Source organism: Macrotis lagotis, chromosome 1 (assembly GCF_037893015.1).
Source record: "Macrotis lagotis isolate mMagLag1 chromosome 1, bilby.v1.9.chrom.fasta, whole genome shotgun sequence".
NCBI classification, from domain to species: Eukaryota; Metazoa; Chordata; class Mammalia; order Peramelemorphia; family Peramelidae; genus Macrotis; species Macrotis lagotis.
This window is the reverse complement of record NC_133658.1, coordinates 624,535,648-624,555,027: the sequence shown is the minus strand read 5'-3', so window position 1 is coordinate 624,555,027 and position 19,380 is coordinate 624,535,648. Positions and strand designations below refer to the sequence as shown.

The window sequence follows — 19,380 nt, the reverse complement described above, 5'->3', positions numbered from 1 at the left end:
GATAAGTAAATGAAACCAAATACCAATTGAATTTATTGGCTTAGAATCACAGGGTAGAAAGGTAGAGTCAAGGGTAGAGGAGTCCTTTAGAAATAATTTGGTCCAACTCTCTCATTTAACAGATAAGGAAATTGAATGATTTATCCATGGTCACATGCCTACTAAATTTTGAACAGGAGATTTTCCCAAGATGTTTCAAAGTAACTCTTCAAGACTATAATTTGGTGAATTGTTAATCTCTCCATTGGTAGTGGGAGTTTCCTCAGTGGAAATTCCCTTCATTAATGGAAAAAAAAAGACCTTGGATTTGAGTGAGGCGGGTGCTGTGCAAAGTCACTAACTTCACTTTCTCCTCCAGAGCCATCTGGATCCAGTGGCCATATATGAATCAGGAAGACTGGAGATGACCCTGAATGTGAGGCAATCAGGGTTAAGTGACTTATTCAGGGTCACACAGTATCAAGTATTTGAGGTCATATTTGAACTCAGGTCCTCCTGACTCTGGGGCTGGTGTGACACTTGTTTGCCTCAAAGTAGCACCTTTCTGATAATTTATTAGGGAGCAGAGTTAAGTTATTGGTCCAAAGTCACATGATTAATCTTTTTTCAGAGGTAGAACTTGAACTTAGATCTTCCTAATACCAAAATTGACTATCAATATAGTAGATTAGGTTGCTTCTCAGCTCTGATGATATTCAATCTGCTATAACTCTGAGGATTTATTGCTACATAAGTTTCATAATGTTGGAAAATTGATGGGATATTAGGAAATAGCATGAGACATTTAGCAAATTAGAATTGAGTTGATTACTATTCAAAACACAGCTATAAGTATAGTCAGTACCTGCATAGATTCTTCCAGTAACATTTCAAAAGATATCATAGCTATCAATCTTATAGTACCTAAGATAGAGATTTTTTTAAGTCCTTTTTTAGGATGGGTCATAAAATTTTCAGGTTACTTTAGCTGTGCTGAAACTAAGCTAGATCCAAGCAAATCCAGATAATCTATTTCCCCTATCTATTAGAGCCCCAAACTGCATATCAATTGGATCTTTTGGTTTAGAATCACAGAATGTCAAAGCTAGAAGAATTCTTTAGAAATGATTTGGTCTAACTCTTGCTAGTTCTGGTGCTTAGTGATTTTCAGCAATGCTAAAACTCTTAACATATAATTAAATGATTTGTCCAAGGTCACATACTACTAATTTTGAACTAGAGATTTTCCCAAAATCTTTCAAGGTTTTGGACATCTCTGTATGACTATAATTTGGTGAATTATTAATCTCCATTGGTAGAAGAAGTTTCCTCACTAGAAGTTCCCTTTACTAATGGAAAAAATATAGACCTTACCCCTACACTTCTCTCTCCTTTCTCCTAGTTTTATTGTTGTAGTTGTTGCTGTTGGTGTCAATCCCCCACTTCCATTCTGCTACTAAATTCTATCATATTTACCTATAGAATGAAAATGTTGGAACATTTAACAGTGTGTCTAGGTCATATTGAAATGCGGTTCTAATTCAGTCTGGAAACCCCATGAAGACAAAAGCTTCAATTGAGTCAAGAATGGGGAGAAGCAGTTTCATAGAAACATAAAATTTAGAGCAGGGAATGGCATGGAAAATATTTAGTCCAAATATATCTGAAAACTGAGGCCCTCATTTCCCACAGTATAATATATAATTTCATACTTTCCTATTCCAGTATTTACCAAGCTATATCTCATGAGTTTATCCTGGGGATGTGGAACTGGAACACCAATGGTGGTGTCAGTGAATATTAAAAACTAAAAAAAGCAAACTCCAAACTGTAGAATTCTGAATTATATCTCTCTGCCATTCGAACTTGCCATTCCCCTAAGAGTAGGGACTATGCTTTTGCCTTTCTTTTTCTCCCCAGAGCTTAGCGCAATACCTCATACATGATTAATAAATACTTGCTGACTAACTAAGCAAAAGACCCCTGAAACTAGGCCCTCATACCCACTTTTAGGGCAAAATCTATAAGGAGATAACCCTGAATTCCTCTTAGTTATCATAAACTGGTGAATTCTGATAAGCGCAAGCCTGACTCTCAAGCCCTGAAGAAACTGATAGGATTGTTCATTTTGTTCCAGTTTTTACTCATTTCCTTCCACAATCACTTATCAGTCTGACTTCTTTAAATAGAACTGATACATGCACCAAAACAAAGATATAGGAATAATAAAGGCCACATCTCTAATAATTTAGAACAGTTCTATGATATCTAATCATAGTCTGAATTGCAAATAGTCTTTCTATATTATTTTTCCCCAAGAAACAGTTATTTACTAAATAACATTTCCTCATATAACTCATCACTTGAAGTCAACAACTGAAATAGGAAGGGAAACATAGAATGCATTTTGAAAGACAAAAGATAATTTTGTTAAGGTACTTTAAACTGTGCTTTGAAGCACAAAGTCTTTACAGCTATATTTTTCTTTCACTCCTTAAATCAAGAAGATCTAAAAGGCATTGTCTTTAACCTGGACATAGCAGAAATTGCAGAGCACTGATGACTAACAAAGCAAAATGGACTTTTACTATTTTAAGACCAGATGACACTAGTTTATCTTATATTGTGTGCTCGCTAAACTATAGTCTGAAAAGGGGGTACTTTTGCATTTTGGGTGTGAATAAATATGTACATATATATTTATAATTCATTATTATTAATGACAACCGAAAATTTTTCAAGTCAATACACATGTAGATTCAGGTTTTTTTTTTAAATTTATTTTCTTCAGAAAAAATATGAAATACTTTTATTATACCCTCTTATTTTCATCCATTGAAAATCTCTAAATATTGTCAGCATCAATATATTCCTATTTTATCTCTTTTGTACACAAAAGTAATTCACAATAAAACGGACTATTATTTCTATAAACAAAAATAAATATTTTGGGGAAGAATGCTATAAATTGATGAAATTTTTTTTCTACTTTTTGATCCCATTCCAAAAATTCCTTAGACCTCTTTGAATACAGTTCTTGTGCCAGCATTCAGTAAAAGCATCTTGGTCTTTCTTTAGGCTAATAGCATATAACTATGACTCTTGGGGATTGAAATAGAGTAGCAGAGGCATAATGATTGAGATTCAATGGCTGTGTTATGTATGGATAGTTTGGACAAAGGAAAAGAAAACTTTTTCATCAATAAGACCCCAAAAATCAGAAGTGTAAGTAAATGTTATTAACATTATTTCCTTCAAGGATAGTCTAAATGGGAGACTAGTGGAAAGCTGGGATATATAAAAGCTGTTTGTTCTCCTTTATGAGCTTAAAGGAATATATAACTTTAAATAATGGGAAGAAAAGAACCTGCATGGGGTGGCTAGGTGGCGCAGTGGATAAAGCATTGGCCCTGGAGTCAGGAGTACCTGGGTTCAAATCTGGTCTCATACATTTAATAATTACTTAGCTGTGTGGCCTTGGGCAAGCCACTTAACCCCATTTGCCTTGCAAAAACCTTAAAAAAAAAAAAAGAACCTGCAATGTGCACTAAGGTTGTTTGCTGAACTATTATACAATGATATAAAATGATGAATTACCTGTATACAGGACAATATATAACATCTTCACATTCCCTTTCTTCAAATAAGGTATCTGGACATTCTTGTCCTCCATTTGCAGCCTCTTGAATGACAATCCTATATCGGGACTGTTTTATTAATGTACCATTTTCTGAAAGAAAATAAAAATAAAATGACAATACATTAGCCATCTACCCCTATGAACCAAGTTTAGACTGCATTTGAAAATACATTAGGATGATTGCACTTGAAAAAGAAAGGGAAAATGAGAATAGCAGAATACAGAAACAAAGCACTAACGTCGCAATCTCTGCTAAGAATGTTACTTCTTTTACTCTTTTAAAATAACTCATTAGCATATGATTGTATATAAAAATGAATTACTGCATTGTGAACTTTGGGCATAAACTGATTAATCTAGAATTCAGTGTGGTATAGAAGAAAGAATGTTAAATTAGGAGTGCATGGAATGAGATCTGACTCTTGACTCTGCCATTTACCATTAGACAAGTCAGGCAAATTCTCATTTTTCTAATCTATTAAATGAGAGGGATATATACTACATTATCCTTAAGGTCCTTTCTCATTCTAAATCTAGGTTCCAATGAACCAAATATTTCCTTTAGCCTTCAAGGAAAATATTAAAGAGCTCCAGATATTTTTCTTTCTTCTGGATCTAGACATTGTCTTTTGTTTTCTCTTAAAAGAAAAACATGTGAGAGACCATAGAGTTTTACAAGCTGCTATTGATTAATTTTCATTTGGCCAAGGTAAACTCTCTATCCACCTTAGAGAAGTTAGATGACACACTGACTAAAGTACCACAATTGGATTCAAGACTCTATTCAAATACAGCCTCAAATATTCAATATCTATGTAACCCTGGAGACGTCATTTAACTTCTGTTGCTTCAGTTTCCTCTTCTGTAAAACAGGGATGACAATAACACCTTCCTCTGATGGTTGTTTTGAGGATCAAATTAGATAATAATTATAAAGGGATTAGCATGGTGCCTCACAGGTTAGGTTGACAATGATGATGATGATGATGATGGTGATGATGATGATGATATTTCAACACTGCCTTCCTGATTTTAAGCCCTGTCTTTGATGCCTATTAGCTGTGTAAATATGGTGAAGTGAAAAAGTATCTGAGCTTTTCAGGCAATTCATTATGATTACAAGTTATTGACAACTTGAAATTTAACAACTGAGATCTGAAAATTATAATTGTTGGAGGGAGAATGCAGGTTGAAAATTTTCTACACTGATGAAATCACATATCAGGACCACACACACACACACACACACACACACACACACACACTTAATGTGAATTAGTTATTAGATCTTGTCCTTCTTATCACTTGGGAAGATTCAGTTCAATAACCTGACAGGCCTGAACACCTGGGTGCATGACAGATGGAGGAGGGAGAAGGAAAAACCCAGAAACACATGTTTTACCGATCTTTCAGTTTTACTGGCTGCCGTTACTTACTAATGATGTCTTGGAAATGCTTCAAGTTTAGCAAGTACCCTCTGAGTCAACCAGAATAAAATAATGTAAATTACAAAATGCTAAAACTCCACTGAACTAAATTTAATCTAATTATTTGAAAACATTTAGTCCATGTGTACTATGCCAAATGGGGTAATCCTAAATTTAGTAATAATAATAATGATGATGACAAAAACAATGCCAGGTTATCCAATTATGAGATTAGGGTACCAATCATGAATACTAACCATATAAACATATTCAACTGGAAATATCAGATGACAGATCAACAGTCTGTTTATTTGTTTTGTTTTTCCACATAGTACATGCCCCTGAAAACCATCTGTAAGTTGCTGCTGCAAATAGCTACAGAACATGGACCTATTTGAATTCTGTCTCTTTCAGTAGGCATCTTGTCTTTTTGGAAAACAGATGAAAAGGCAAACAAGTAAACGATGGTTGCTAGTTCTGGTGCTAGTGATTTTCAGCAATGCTAAAAAAACAGAGGTACCTCTGTATGTCTCCAAAGTGTCTTTTCCACCTGGCTCCTTTCAATGACCAACTCCTCACTGTGTTTGGCCATTGTGGTGCTTTGAATGATCTTAACATGACTTGCCCAGCAGAAGTGTGTTGAAAAGTGAATTAAGTGTCCATTTACTTGCCAAATTTATCATTGTTAGTGATCCTGTCAGTTCCGGTGATGTCCCATTTGTTTTCTTGAAGTTTAATCAAAATCTATGGTAGGTCTGAGTCTTATGCCACAGGACATCTTCACGTGACTACTGCTACATGGAAGTACACTTTAAAAATCACTATCCATGTTAAAAAAAAAGCTTTTTCTATAGACAGGATAATATGCTAGGCACTGAAAATATATATATATATATATATATATATATATATATATATATATATATGTATATATGACAAATTCTTTACTTTCACAAGCACATGCAAAATAATTATGACCAAAAATTCTGTAGACCTTTTGAGGAAGACAAGATCAGCGGGGGAGAGGATGATTTGGAAATAGTTCACACATGAGATTGAACTTTAGCAATCCATTAATAGAGGAACTAGAAGAGGGACATTATAGCATTTCAATCTAGTGAGGACATTGTTTTTGTTTTGTCTTTGACTTATTTAGAGAGATGACCTTCCTGTGTCCTTGTCAAGTTCAATTCATTTCACTTAATACATATTCTATGCCTATAGCTAAACTATATTAAGAAGAAAGGGTATGCAGGAAAAGGAAAAATGTTCTCTACCCTTAAGGAGCTTACATCCTAGTGAGAAAAGTGACCTTTAGAAATACAACTGTATACAAATTACATAGAAAACAAATACAAGGTCGTTTTGGGAGGGAGAATCTTTCTAAGTCAGGGTTAAGTGGGGAATGAAGGAGGAAAAGTCTCACAATGTGGCATTTGATTGTGTCTTGAAGGAAATCAGAAATTACATATGGCTGAGGAAAAGAAAGAAAGATATTTAAGCAAAGGAAGTGAAAACCATTATAAAGACCCAGGAATAGGATTTGGTAAACCATGAGAGAAGGAACACAAGTAAGCCAGTATGCCTAACATGGAGAATCTGTGATGGAGAATAATGCATAAGAAGACTGGGAAAGTAGGAAAAGGTCATTACAATAAGTTTTAAATGCCCAAGGGATGAGTTTAGATTTGATCCTAGAAGTGATAAAAGGATGAATCCTGAAAGGAGTCATCAAATTTGTATTTTAGGGAATAAAAAACTTAATTATGTGGAAGATGGTTTATATGAGACCGAGATTTGAGGCAGGAAAACAATATAATCCAGGTCAGGAGTAATGAAGGCTTAAAACCAGAGTGCCTGTTGCATGAGTAGAAAGGAAATATATACAAGAGATGAATATGATAAAATATGACAACTTATTAGATGTTTGAAACATGTAAGTATGAAAAGTCAAGGATGTTACTGAGATTGAGAACTTGAATGAATAGAAGGATGGCCATGTTTTTGAAAGTATTACAGGTGTTGAAAGAAAGGAGGTTTTTGAGGGAGAAAAGGATTTCTTTTCTGGGCATGCTAAGTTTGAGATGATTGCAGGATATCCAAGTTGATAGAACACTGAAGCTTAGACAAGAAATTCAGGTTTAGGAGACATTGGCATAGGGATGATACTATATCTCATGGGAATAGTTTAGGTAACTAAATAAGAAAATGTAGAGGGATTGATCTTGGTTCACTATCTAGTTAAGAACCTAAGAAAAGCACAAATGTCAATTATATAAATAGAATATGAAAAATACATAGAAGAGGTACTGAGTCAGTACTGAGGGAGTTCAGTGGCACAAGAAGTTGGCAAAGGGAACATCTGAAAATTTGGCCTTGAGAAGTTTATTATTAATTTTATAATTCAGACAAAGCTTTCAAAGTGACATCACAGTCTTCACTTTAGCCTTACCAATGAAACTTCTGTCATTTGTAGAATTTCCATAATGGTAACAGCAATCTCATTAAACTTCAAGGAAACATAAAAATAAATTTAAAAATATCTGTTAGCAAATATGAACTACTACTCAAGCGTGATTATGACAAATTACTGACCCAAGTTCAACCCTGATTTATGAATATTTTACCATTACTAAAACATCTGGAATAATTATGCTAAGTTAAAATAGTACAATAGCAACAACAAAAAGTATTAGGGTGAAAAAATAACTGTAATTACAAATCAAGGTTGAAGTTAACAAGAAAGTATTTATGTGAACTAGAAGTGATTTATGTGAACTAGAAGTGAAGATAGAGAGGAGTTGGGATATAGGATTTTATATTCAATACAAGAAAAATAAAACCAATATTTTCCTGAAAGAAAAAGTCATAAAGATCTAACAAAAATATCCAATGTTGGGAGCAATATTGACCTAAACTCTTCAGAGATTTTGCTTGATTCTCAAGGTATCTAGTCAATAATTTGTTATAAAAAGTATTCTTTATAAGTTTGCAATTAACCCTGAATAACTAATGTTATAAAAAGAATACACTGGATCACTTTATGTTTTGTAATTGGTAGATAGAAAAAAAAAGACAATTTCTGTTAAAGTCCCATTTGCATAGTGAAAATAAACATGCATTATCAATGCATGGATTATTGGATTATTTCACTACTGCAGGGGGCATGTAAAACCTGGTAAGTTTTAACAAACTTAACTTGACAAGGCTCCAAAGGACTGGCACAATTTTTTTCAGAGACCCATCCTAACTACACAAATTTGATCACAGAAAGTTGTACCACTGACTGGCAAACATTTTGACCACAATGGTTAATTTTTTTTTTTGTAAGGCAAACGGGGTTAAGTGGCTTGCCCAAGGCCACACAGCTAGGTAATTATTAAGTGTCTGAGACCGGATTTGAACCCAGGTACTCCTGACTCCAGGGCCAGTGCTTTATCCACTACGCCACCTAGCCACCCCCACAATGGTTAATTTTTGAAACTTGTTTATCAATAGAAATGAGATTTATGATTTGTATTAAGGGAGAGAGTGACTGTAATTGACAAATTATTGAACTTTTAAAGCATTGAAATACTGAAGATGAAAAAATATGGCAATTAACTTGATGGGAAATTATGTTTATATACCCATACATGTATATACATACATATATATATATATATATATATATATATATATATGAATGTGGCTATAATATATATCTTCATCTATATCTATATCTGTATCTATACCTATATCTATACACATATTTCTATGTTACGGTTACAGTGTACTTCATTTTTCGAAGAATACCACAACAACAGGGCAATGCCATGACAAGTACATGAATTGGAATTGACTGAGGCTGGGCTGTACTAAGTCACCAGCCTCATTTGCTCCTCAAGAATCATCTGGGTACAGCAGCCAGATATGAATCAGGACAACTAGAGATAGCCCAGGAAGCAAGGCAATCAGGGTTAAGTGACTTGACCAAGGTCACACAGCTAGTAAGTGTTAGAGGTTGGATTCAAACTCCCATCCTCCTAATTACAGGGCTAGCATTCCTTCAAAATGGTCTCAGAAGCTTAATAATTGCCTAACTGTATGACTTTGGGCAAATCATTTAACTCCATTGCCTTGTCAAAAAAAAAAAAAAAAAACAACCCACCAGACTCCTGATGTCATTGGTCCTCTTTGAGAACAACAGATGAAGAGCAACATCATCTATCACTATCTCAATTCATATCTATCACTATTAATATCTATATTTATGTTGTTATCTTCATTTCTATGTGTACATGTATACATGTGTGAAATATAAGCACATTAATCTACAAAGGTAGATTAGATAGAACATATAGAACAGCTCTGTGATCTTGGTCAAATCATTTAATCTCTCTTAACCTCAGTTTCCTAATGTACAAACTGAGGAAAATGCACAAGCTAAAATCTAAAATATATTTTATCTCTAACAATTCATGATTCTAATAGGAAAAGACCTAAGATTTATAAGAGCCAACAAAGCAGAACACAAAATAACTCTAAATAAGTAAAGCAGTCTTTTTTAAAAAAAAGAGTAGGAATAATATATAGGCTCTCTCCTGTCTCCAACTATTACTTTTATTTGGGAAAGCATTACTAGCTAAATAAAAGAGAAGAACTTTGAAATAAGATCATGCTGCAGAGTCCTAAATGGTGAGTCAGTCAGTATTAACTCACCAATAGTTCATTATATTCACCCAATTCTAGAATCCACATCAGGTTTCACACCCCATCAAACTGTCTGCCACAGTCATCTTCCTGCCAGTCACTCTTTTTTACATTAAATACATATTCCTCCTTCAAACCCCTTTTTTAATGCTGCAGTAATCAAATCAGTACTACAAATATTCATGTAAATGACATGACAGTTGATTCCTCTAGGACTCTTCTGCCCATCACTTTGACTTTCCTTGTCAAACACTCTCATTTATGCTGTCTTCCTCAGACTAGGGGCAGCTTGAGGAAAGCTACTGTCTTACTTTGATATTTATATTTCCAGTGTTTCTGATGTATAATAAATGCTATTTTTTTGAAATTTTGATTCATTCTTTGAGAATATGAAGTAACTCTAACAAAAATATGAAATAATATAGATCTTGGATGTGGGAGGGAATAAAAAAGGGGAAATGATCATTTTATTGTAAAGTTAAAAGGAATAATAAGTTGTACATAACAGGTGCAACTATTCTGAATACCAATTTGAATTATGACAAAAGGCCTATAATATCATGTATTCCCTTTGATCCAGACATATCACTACTAGGTCTGTGCTTCAAAGAAATTCAAAAAATGTGGGAGGTGAAAATCTATTTATTAACAAAATGTTTATAATAGCTCTTTTTTGATGTGGTAAAGATGTAGAAATTAAGGGTATAACCATCAATTAGAAAATGGTTAAACAAGTTGTGGTATATAATTGTAATGAAATTGTTTTATATTATGAGAAATGACAAAAAGGATGATTCCAAAAAACCTGGAAAGACTTGTGAACTAATGCAACAAGAAATTAGCAGAATAAGAAAAACATTGAACAATAATGTACAATCAATTGTAAATGACTTTGTTATCTTCAGTTATGTAATAATTCAAGACAATTCTAAAGGGCTAATGATGAAAAAATGCTATCCACCTCCAGAGAGTGAAGTAATGGAGTCTGAATACAGATTAAATATACTATTTTCACTTTTTTGTGTTTTTTTTCTTTTCATTGTTTCTCCTTTCATAATATGATTAATATAGAAATATATTTTATGTGATTGTACATATATAACATATATCAAATTGATAACTGTCTCAGGGAGAGGGGAATGAGTGAGTAGAAGGGAGAAACTTTAGAACTCAAAATTTGAAAGAATGAATGTGAAAAAATAGTTTTTACATGTAATTGGGAAAATATGATATTATTCAAAAATAAAATTATAAGTCAAAAATAAAGATTACAAACTACATAGAAAGTGCTAAACTGAATTGGTAGAAGGAATTCCTTACATGGGAATTCCCTATGCCAATGAACCATGAGTTCACTGTCTATCATCTTAGGTACTTAAATATTTACATGTTGACTCTCCTTTTAAAATATAGATTTCTTTAAGGAAGATACTGGATTATAGAGTAGATTTTTAAAAGAAAGAGAAATGTTTGCTGAGCAATAATAGTAGAGAATGTTCTGAAAATAGCATTGGGGAGCAAATAGAATGACAATTTCTCCTAGATTTGTATTAACAATGTGATGTTTAAGAGAAGGGGCAGTGAACCATAGAGAAGAGATTAAGAAATGTGGTGTCTTAAGAGAAAGCTATATTTCAACAGTCAGATAAGGATGCAATAATGTAAAAAGAGGATAGGGATATTTATAGTGATAGCGAAAAGTTCCTGAGGGCACAGTAGAAGGGGAAAGTTAAGGTTCAGTTTACAACAGGGTAAGGTAAATGCAGTGGTCTGTGTACATCACTTTAACTGTTGATCCACCAATGATCCTTGACCCATTTTCCCTGGGTTTATTGCAGCACAGAGATAGTTGTTATGAGGATAAAAATGGGCCCAGAAGAGGGGTGTGATAGTCATAGAAACCTGGAGGATGAGAGGTGTTTGATGAAGTAATATGCAAAGAGGACAATCTTGGGGAAAATAGGCTTCCAGTAAGTCAACTACTGGGTACACCAAGATAGCAATTAACACCATTCAGCTTGAGCTATCTTCTACTCTGAAATAAAGCAAAACCACTTCATAGGTAAGGAATTTTTGAATTTCTATAATCATTGCTTTCAGATATTCTAATTAAATTTGTGCCCAATCTCTATTTTGATTTGAAGCTTTTATAGTAGATTCGTTTAGTCATTTCATTTTGAATCCCGTGCCTTTCCTACTACCATAGTAGCTCTTTATGGTTAGATTATTGTTATTTTTTTTTTTGCTTGTTTGCTCACTCTTCCCAGTCTACTTCCTGACTGGCTCTCCTGCACTTCTGGAGGACAGAACTGGGATGGACCTGTAGCTGCTTCTCAAGAGTACTGTTTGTGTTATTTCAGAATTTCAGGAACAAATTGGTGACTAACATGCTTTCCAGCACTCCCAGATGGGTCTGATCCAAGACAAAATCGAAGCCCTTTGTCTGAGTTCTGAAAGTTCCTAACATGGGATTCAGTCTGGGTAATAGTGGACTTCACCCAACTCAACCTCTATCATCCACTGGAAAGATCTGCTGTTTCAGAGTGAGAAAATGACTGGCTCCTCTTCTGGCAGGGATTCTTGCCTGGTATACCTCTGTAGACTGGACTAGATTTTTGACTTGAGACCCCCATCTTCTCTTGGAGTCTGAACCATGATGGTGCTGAGCTTGCTTTTGATTGGCCTCTTGGTACATCACTTAGAGTCATGCTTCCCTCCAGGCTTCTGATTAGGCTGTGTGACCCATGGAATTTTTCCATCTAACTGTTTTCACAAGAGCTATAAAGAAGAGGCAGAGCCAAGATGGCAGAGGAACAGGAATCAATACAGGTAAGCTCCCCTTTGCAGGGCTACATATGGATCTTGGACCTCTTCTTGCTCTAGTTCATAGTCTCTTCCCAGAAACAGCTAAGTGCCACAACAGGGAGACCTGAGTTTAAATCTGATCTCAAACACCAGCTGCATGACCCTGGGCAAGACACTTAACCCTGTTTGCCTCAGTTTCCACAGCTATAAAAATAGAAATAATAATAATAATATCTACCACTCAGGGTGGATGTGAGGATCAAGTGAGATCACAATTATGAAGTGCTTAAAACAGTGCACAATATAAATCTACTGTTTCTACTGATGATGATGATGATGAGTCCACAGTTGATATGCTTTCTTTGCCCAATCCTCAGTGCCCATAGACCAATCACTTTGTCTTTTTTATTATTTAATAACTAAAGTTCCTTAAATTTTTAAGATAAGGATTGAATGTATGATTTTTTTAAAGTGAACTCGTGCTTTCATATTTAGCATGGGGTCAATAAAAGAATAGTGCAACTTCTCAAAAGTAATCTGGTCTGCTTTCCTTCTTTAAAAATCTTTGCTCAGCTAAATGACCACCACTTTTACTGTCTATCCCAGATACAAGTTCTACAGGGGTCCACTCAAGTGTAAGTTTAAATCTGGACACTAGATAATCTTCATTAAGTTGGCCTTTCCTCTATCAATTGACAAACCAAATTACTGATCATACATTCTTTCAGGAGGCTCCGCAACATCCTAGGGCTTAATGTAATCAGCACACTGCTATAGGCAAACAGAAGTTTGTAGAGGCTTGCCATCCATGGAAAGGCCCTCCTTGATCTGGAACCTGAACTTGATCTCTTTGTTCACATTGGTAAAGACATAGACTGAGCAAACATCTCTATTCCATATATTGACTAATGTTTATTATTATAGGGTCATTGAAACATGCTATTTGTATAACTACATCTCCCAAGGAACACTGATCTTGATGGATGGCTGAGAGATGTCCTATTGTAAATCCTGAATGACACATTTTATTCAAAAAAATAAAAAAATGCTTTATAAAATATTTTTAAATTGACAAGCAGACCATCAGGATCTTATATTCTAAACATCTTTCAATTAATTGTGAGATCAATCAAACTGCAAGTATTTATGTACAAAGTAATATGCCATATATTCTTCCAGATTGGGGGTTGGAATAAAATAACAACTAATTCCTTCAAGGAGCTTTGGTTTTACAGAAATATTAAAGATTGGTTTCATGTTGTTTAGCATTGTTACAAAAACCTGCTTACTTTCCATTACTATCCTCACTGAAAATGTCATGGATTAAAGTATTGATATGAAAATAGCAATGTTATAGTGTGTCAATAGGTTATTGATGCTCTTAGTCTTCTTTCTGTAATATGAATAATGAATAAAATTGCTAATTTTTCCCATATCTTTGGTAACATTTCTTCCTTTAAGGTACTTTGAACATTCTTAATGACCTCATAATTTTATCAAGAATGTCCTCTCCTTTCTTCTCATCTCTTTTGCATCCTTCCTATCCTCATATGCACACACACACACACACACACACACACACACACACACTCACACACAAAAACACACATATATAAAAATATATGCATACATATATATATATAAATACACTCATATATTCATGTATACATAATATACACACAGATATATAAACTAAACAAATTGCATTTGTTAATGTTACCAATCTAGTTAATTCATTAATTTATTTATTTATTTGTTCATTTATTTATTTGCTTGTTTGTTTGTTTGTTTATTTCTTATATAATTACTATCTCTTTATAAACCTTTTTGGAACTATGCTACTAGGACCCCAAGTATTGTGGTTCTGGTGACACTACCTTTCCTGAAGAAGAAAATAGCTTGTTGATGCCATTTTTATAAATATTTTTCAATTTTTTTTTCTGATTATAGTTCTCCTTACATTTTCCTCATTGAATGTCCTTGTAATGACTTTCTTAGTTGGATATCTTGCCAAGCTTTCTTTAAGTTGGTTTCACCCTCCACTGCTCCTCTCTATTTTATGGGGTGATATTACACATAATCATACATCAGCATTCTTCACAAGAATTTATAGGTTTAAAACTTATCCCTATTTATATTCTACCCCAGATGTATCTTACTATTGGGCAATTATTGTTGTGTGGTTTTTTTGATTGAGGTTCTTCTGGTCTCCTTTTGGCAATTAACTTATGTTTGTTAGGTTTTTAGATGGAATCATTTTAATCATTATTGATATCATCTCTATTGACACTTCTGATATTTTAAAAAATTTTCAAAGTGATTAAATGTGCCATATATTCTTCCAGATTCAGAGATGGAATAAAATAAGGTGGTTCAATTGTACAATTTTCCCCTCATTTTTCTTATTTTTCACAACTTGGGGAGGCTGTTTTATGTTTTGTTTACAAATTATGATTTTTGTTTTGATAAATCTATGGCTTGACATTATACAGATTCTTGATTCAGGTATAACTCCCATATATAAGAAATTTTTTCCTGTTTGTTTATTATTTACAATATTATTTGCTACTTACCATGTGCTACTCTTAACCTTTATTTTCTAATCTAGTAGTGATATATACTGATGAAAAAAAGAAACTTCCCAATTAGAAGAAATGTATATAGAATGTTTTTTGTGTAAAATTTTAAGTGGCTTAATGTACTATCAAACAAATGTTCAGTAGTGTAATATGGCAGCCAAAAATCACCACTTTAACTTAAAGTTGTATTGAAAGACATAACATCCAGGGATAGAGGGATGAAGATTTCAATCTACTTTGCCTAAGCAAACCATAAGTACAGCATTTAGGCTATAGTCTAAGGACTATATTTAAGGTTGGTCATTGCCGTAAGGAAGACTATACCTGAAGAAGGCCAAAAGGATAGCAAAGATCTTGAATAGCATAACATATTTGTATTGATTAAAAGAGTTGGAGATGCTTATCTAAAAGAAGAAATTACCAAGAAGTTGGAGAAGTTAGTAAGAGAGTTTTCCTCCAGTAGCTAAAGGGCTATAAAGCAGAAGAATTTGACCTGTTTCAATATAAGGGCAACCCTTTTTAATACTCAAGGGTGAAACCAAGATATTGGAGACCAGAAAGTACTCAATTAAGCTCTTCCAATATTCCCTTCCAAACAACTTTATAATAACATCTTAAATTGAATTATGGAGCGACAGTGCCAACAAAAGGTGAAGGTCAGATAATTCTTTCAACTTAAGACAACTTTGGAGGTCAGCAGGAGAGATCTGTAACTCAGGTGTGGAGGCTAATTCCAATCTATGTGGCTATACAACCCTAAGCTTTCAAGTTCCTGTAAGGGAAACCCACAACCAGTCAAAAGAGATTTTAGTATGTGTTTTGCTAGCCATGGAGATAGGACAAGAAGCTGTTTGGCAACTCCTTTGCCTATACCACTTCTGAGAAGGAGAGGAAGACTCAAGAAAGATGGAGCAGGAACCCTGATAAGTAGTACTGATCGCAGGGTCAAAGCAATGGGGTTCCTTCCGAAGGAAGGAGCAGAGCACAAATGATTATACCACCTTGGAAGCAATAAAAACTTCCAACCTTCTAGCGTTATCTCTGAGAAACATCATTGTGAAAAAAGAATGAAATAAGATAGAGTCTCTCTGAACCCCATGACAGGAACAGACTGGCAACTTTAGCATTTATTTAATGTCAAAAACTAGGATGGAAAAATGATCAAACAATAACAACAAACAACAACAAAGAACCTGATCATAAAAAGATCCTTTAGTGACAGGGAAGATCAATATATAAACCCAGAAAAGAATGAAATAGACAAAGTCTCAAAGACAATTACATATTGTATACACACCCAAGAAGAATTCCTAGAAGGGTTCAAGAGATAAGGGTAGTAGAGGAAAAAATGGAAAAAGAATGGAAAGTTATATAATACAATTGAAAGTATTATAAAAGAGGTTCAAAGAAAACTGAAAATAATAGATAAATGGAAGAGATTAGGTACATAATACACAGTTGTAAATGATTATAGTAATCCAGAGGGAAAGAACTGATCATCTCTGTGTTTGCATTTTTGTTAACTTGCTTTATCTTGGTGTTTTTTTTTACATGTGTTTTCTTTTGCAACATGGTCAATATTAAAATATGCTAGCATGGCTTCATATTTGTTGTTGACAGTATATTGCTTGCCTTCTCAAGGGGTAGGGGGAAGGACTGGAAGAAGGGGACAGAATTTGGAACCATTTCTTTTTTTTTTAGGTTTTTCCTAGGCAATGAATGGGGCTAAGTGGTTTGATCAAGGCCACACAGTTAGGTAATTATTAAGGCCCGACTTGAACTCAGGTATGCCTGACTCCAGGGCTGGTGTCACCTAGCTGCCCCTGGAACTATTTTTTTAAGAAATGAATGTAATTGAGAAATATATAATCACATAAAATATATCTAAAAATAATTATTATTCAAAATGTTTAATGAGATGGTTTAGAAGATAAGGAGCACCCCCTTGCAGTATTCAGGGAAAAAACTGAGAAAGAATCTTTTTCAGTTATGAGTTTGACTTTGTTATTATTGTTAAGTGGTTTTTCAATCTTGTTCAACACTCTTTAACCCCATTAGTTTCTTCACAGAGATAAAGGAATAGTTTGCAATTCCCTTCTCCAGCTTATTTTAGCGGAGGAATTGAGGCAGAGTTTAATGACTTGCCCAGGATTTCATAGTAACTGTCTTAGGCTAGATTTGAACTCATTAAGTTGTCTTCCTGATTTTAAATACTGTAACTTCTAGCTGTCCATAGGTTAGAGTGATTTTTCCTTATATTTTTCAAAAATAACTTGGTGAGGATTTCCCAGGAAGACCCAAGACTCCAGTTGAAGCTAAAATACTCCTGGAGCTTTTTGCTCTTTTTGTTTTTTTGGTGGGATCTAAAGTTTTAACATCTCTGTAGAGGATTCATTTAATGCTGTATAGGGAAAAAGTTAGAGGGAGGAAAGAAGAGGAAAGCTAGAGGGAGAACAGGAAAGTTAGCAGGAGGGTTCTAGTCATAGCACCACCTACTCCCAGCAGCTAGACAGCAGCCCAAGGTCTTGGCTCAGCTAGATAGAAGGCTTCAGGGAGCATCCCAACCACAAAGTCTGAGCCCTGGGAACACTGGAGCAACAGACAGGACTGGGTTGGGAACATAAAGAAGGGGAAAAACCTCTGCATAGGCAATGCCTGGGCTGCATAAGTAATATCTTGGCAAGTGATAAGCCAGGGACCTACCCCAAACCCAACACAAAACCTCATGACTATACTCCTGAGGAGCAGAGATCAACTATCAAAATGAGAAAAAAAAAATAAAAAGAGTGCTAATCATAGAAAGCTACTATTCTGATAAAGATGTTCAACTCTCTATTCCATCTCAGAAGAAGAAAGCTGAGACAAACTACATGGGAAGTCTCAAAAGATTTTATGAATTGGACTCAAATCTAAAACCTCATGAGAGGACTTAAAAAAAAGATTTTAAAAACCAAAGAAGATGGAAGAAGGAAAATGGAAAAAAGAAATGCTCTTTTTCTAGTGGCAAAGAATTGGATATTGAGGGGATATCCACCAATTGGGGAATAGTTGAACAAGTTATGGTACATGAATACCATGGGATACTATTGTTTTATAAGAAACCATAAATAGTCAGATTCTGGAGAAGGATGGAATAACTTACAGGATCTGATGCTGAGCAAAGGTAGCTGAACCAAGAGAACATTCTACACATTAACAACAACATCATGAGCTGATTAACCTTGATGGACGCAGTTGCTCTCAGCAGTTTAGAGAGCTAGGACTACCCTATTAAACCAGCTATGGACAATACTATCCACATCCAGAGGAAGAAAAACAGAACAAAACAAAAACAAAAACAAAAACAGAATCAAAAACAAAAACCTTCAGAATCTGATGAACACTACATTCACTTTTTTTAAAAAGTTCTCTTATGTATTTCTTTCCCTTAATCCTAATTCATCATACCAAAAATGACTAATCTGCAAACATGTTTAACACAAATGTGTAACACAGAATTCACGTGACTTGGGGAGGGGTTTGGGAAGGGAGAGTGGAAGGAAATTATGTAACTTAAAAATATACATATGCACATGGATGAATGCTGAAAAACTTTCATAACATGTATTTGGAAAAATAAAATATCAATTACAAAATAAAAAAATAAATGAGAAAATAAAATCAACTAACTGGAAAAAGAATGCACTCTCCTCAAAAAGTCAAATAAAACAACTGGAAAAGGAATATAACTCATCTAAGAGTCAAACCAACCATCTGGAAAGAGAATGCAACTCATTAAAATTAACAAAGCAAAATTAAGGGAGCTGATAGAGTAGATAGAGCATTGACCCTGGAGTCAGGAGGAACTGAATTCAAATCTCCCTCAGACACTTAATATTTACATAGCTGTGTGACCTTGACCTTAACCTCATTACCTTGCAAAAATCCAAAAAAATTAAATTAAATTAAATTAAGCAACTGTAGAAAAGGAAACTCAAAAACTAACCAAAGAAAATAAAAACCTAAAAATTAGAATCTGACAAATAGAAACTAATGACTCTATGAGACAAGAATCCAGCAAATAAAATCAGAAGTCTGAAAAAAATTTGAGGAAAATGTAAAGTACTTTTTAGGAAAAACAAATGACCTGGAAAATAGATACGGGAGAAAGAATTTATGAATTCTTGTTCTACCAGAAAACCAAGATAAAAAAAAAGAACCTGTATAATTCCTTTCAGGATATTATCATGGAAAATTGTCCTAATATATTAGATGAAGA

The 19,380-nt window shown here is 34.2% G+C and overlaps 1 protein-coding gene across 1 annotated transcript in view; it reads right to left on the bottom strand.

Annotated features, from left to right (window-relative positions):
- THSD7B (thrombospondin type 1 domain containing 7B) overlaps nt 1–19,380 on the bottom strand; it is a 1,134,773-nt gene that overhangs the window by 496,609 nt on the left and 618,784 nt on the right. The window contains exon 11 of the mRNA XM_074215070.1: nt 3,577–3,709. Within this exon, the coding sequence (XP_074071171.1) occupies nt 3,577–3,709 (133 nt within the window). The remainder of the gene's footprint in view (nt 1–3,576; nt 3,710–19,380) is intronic.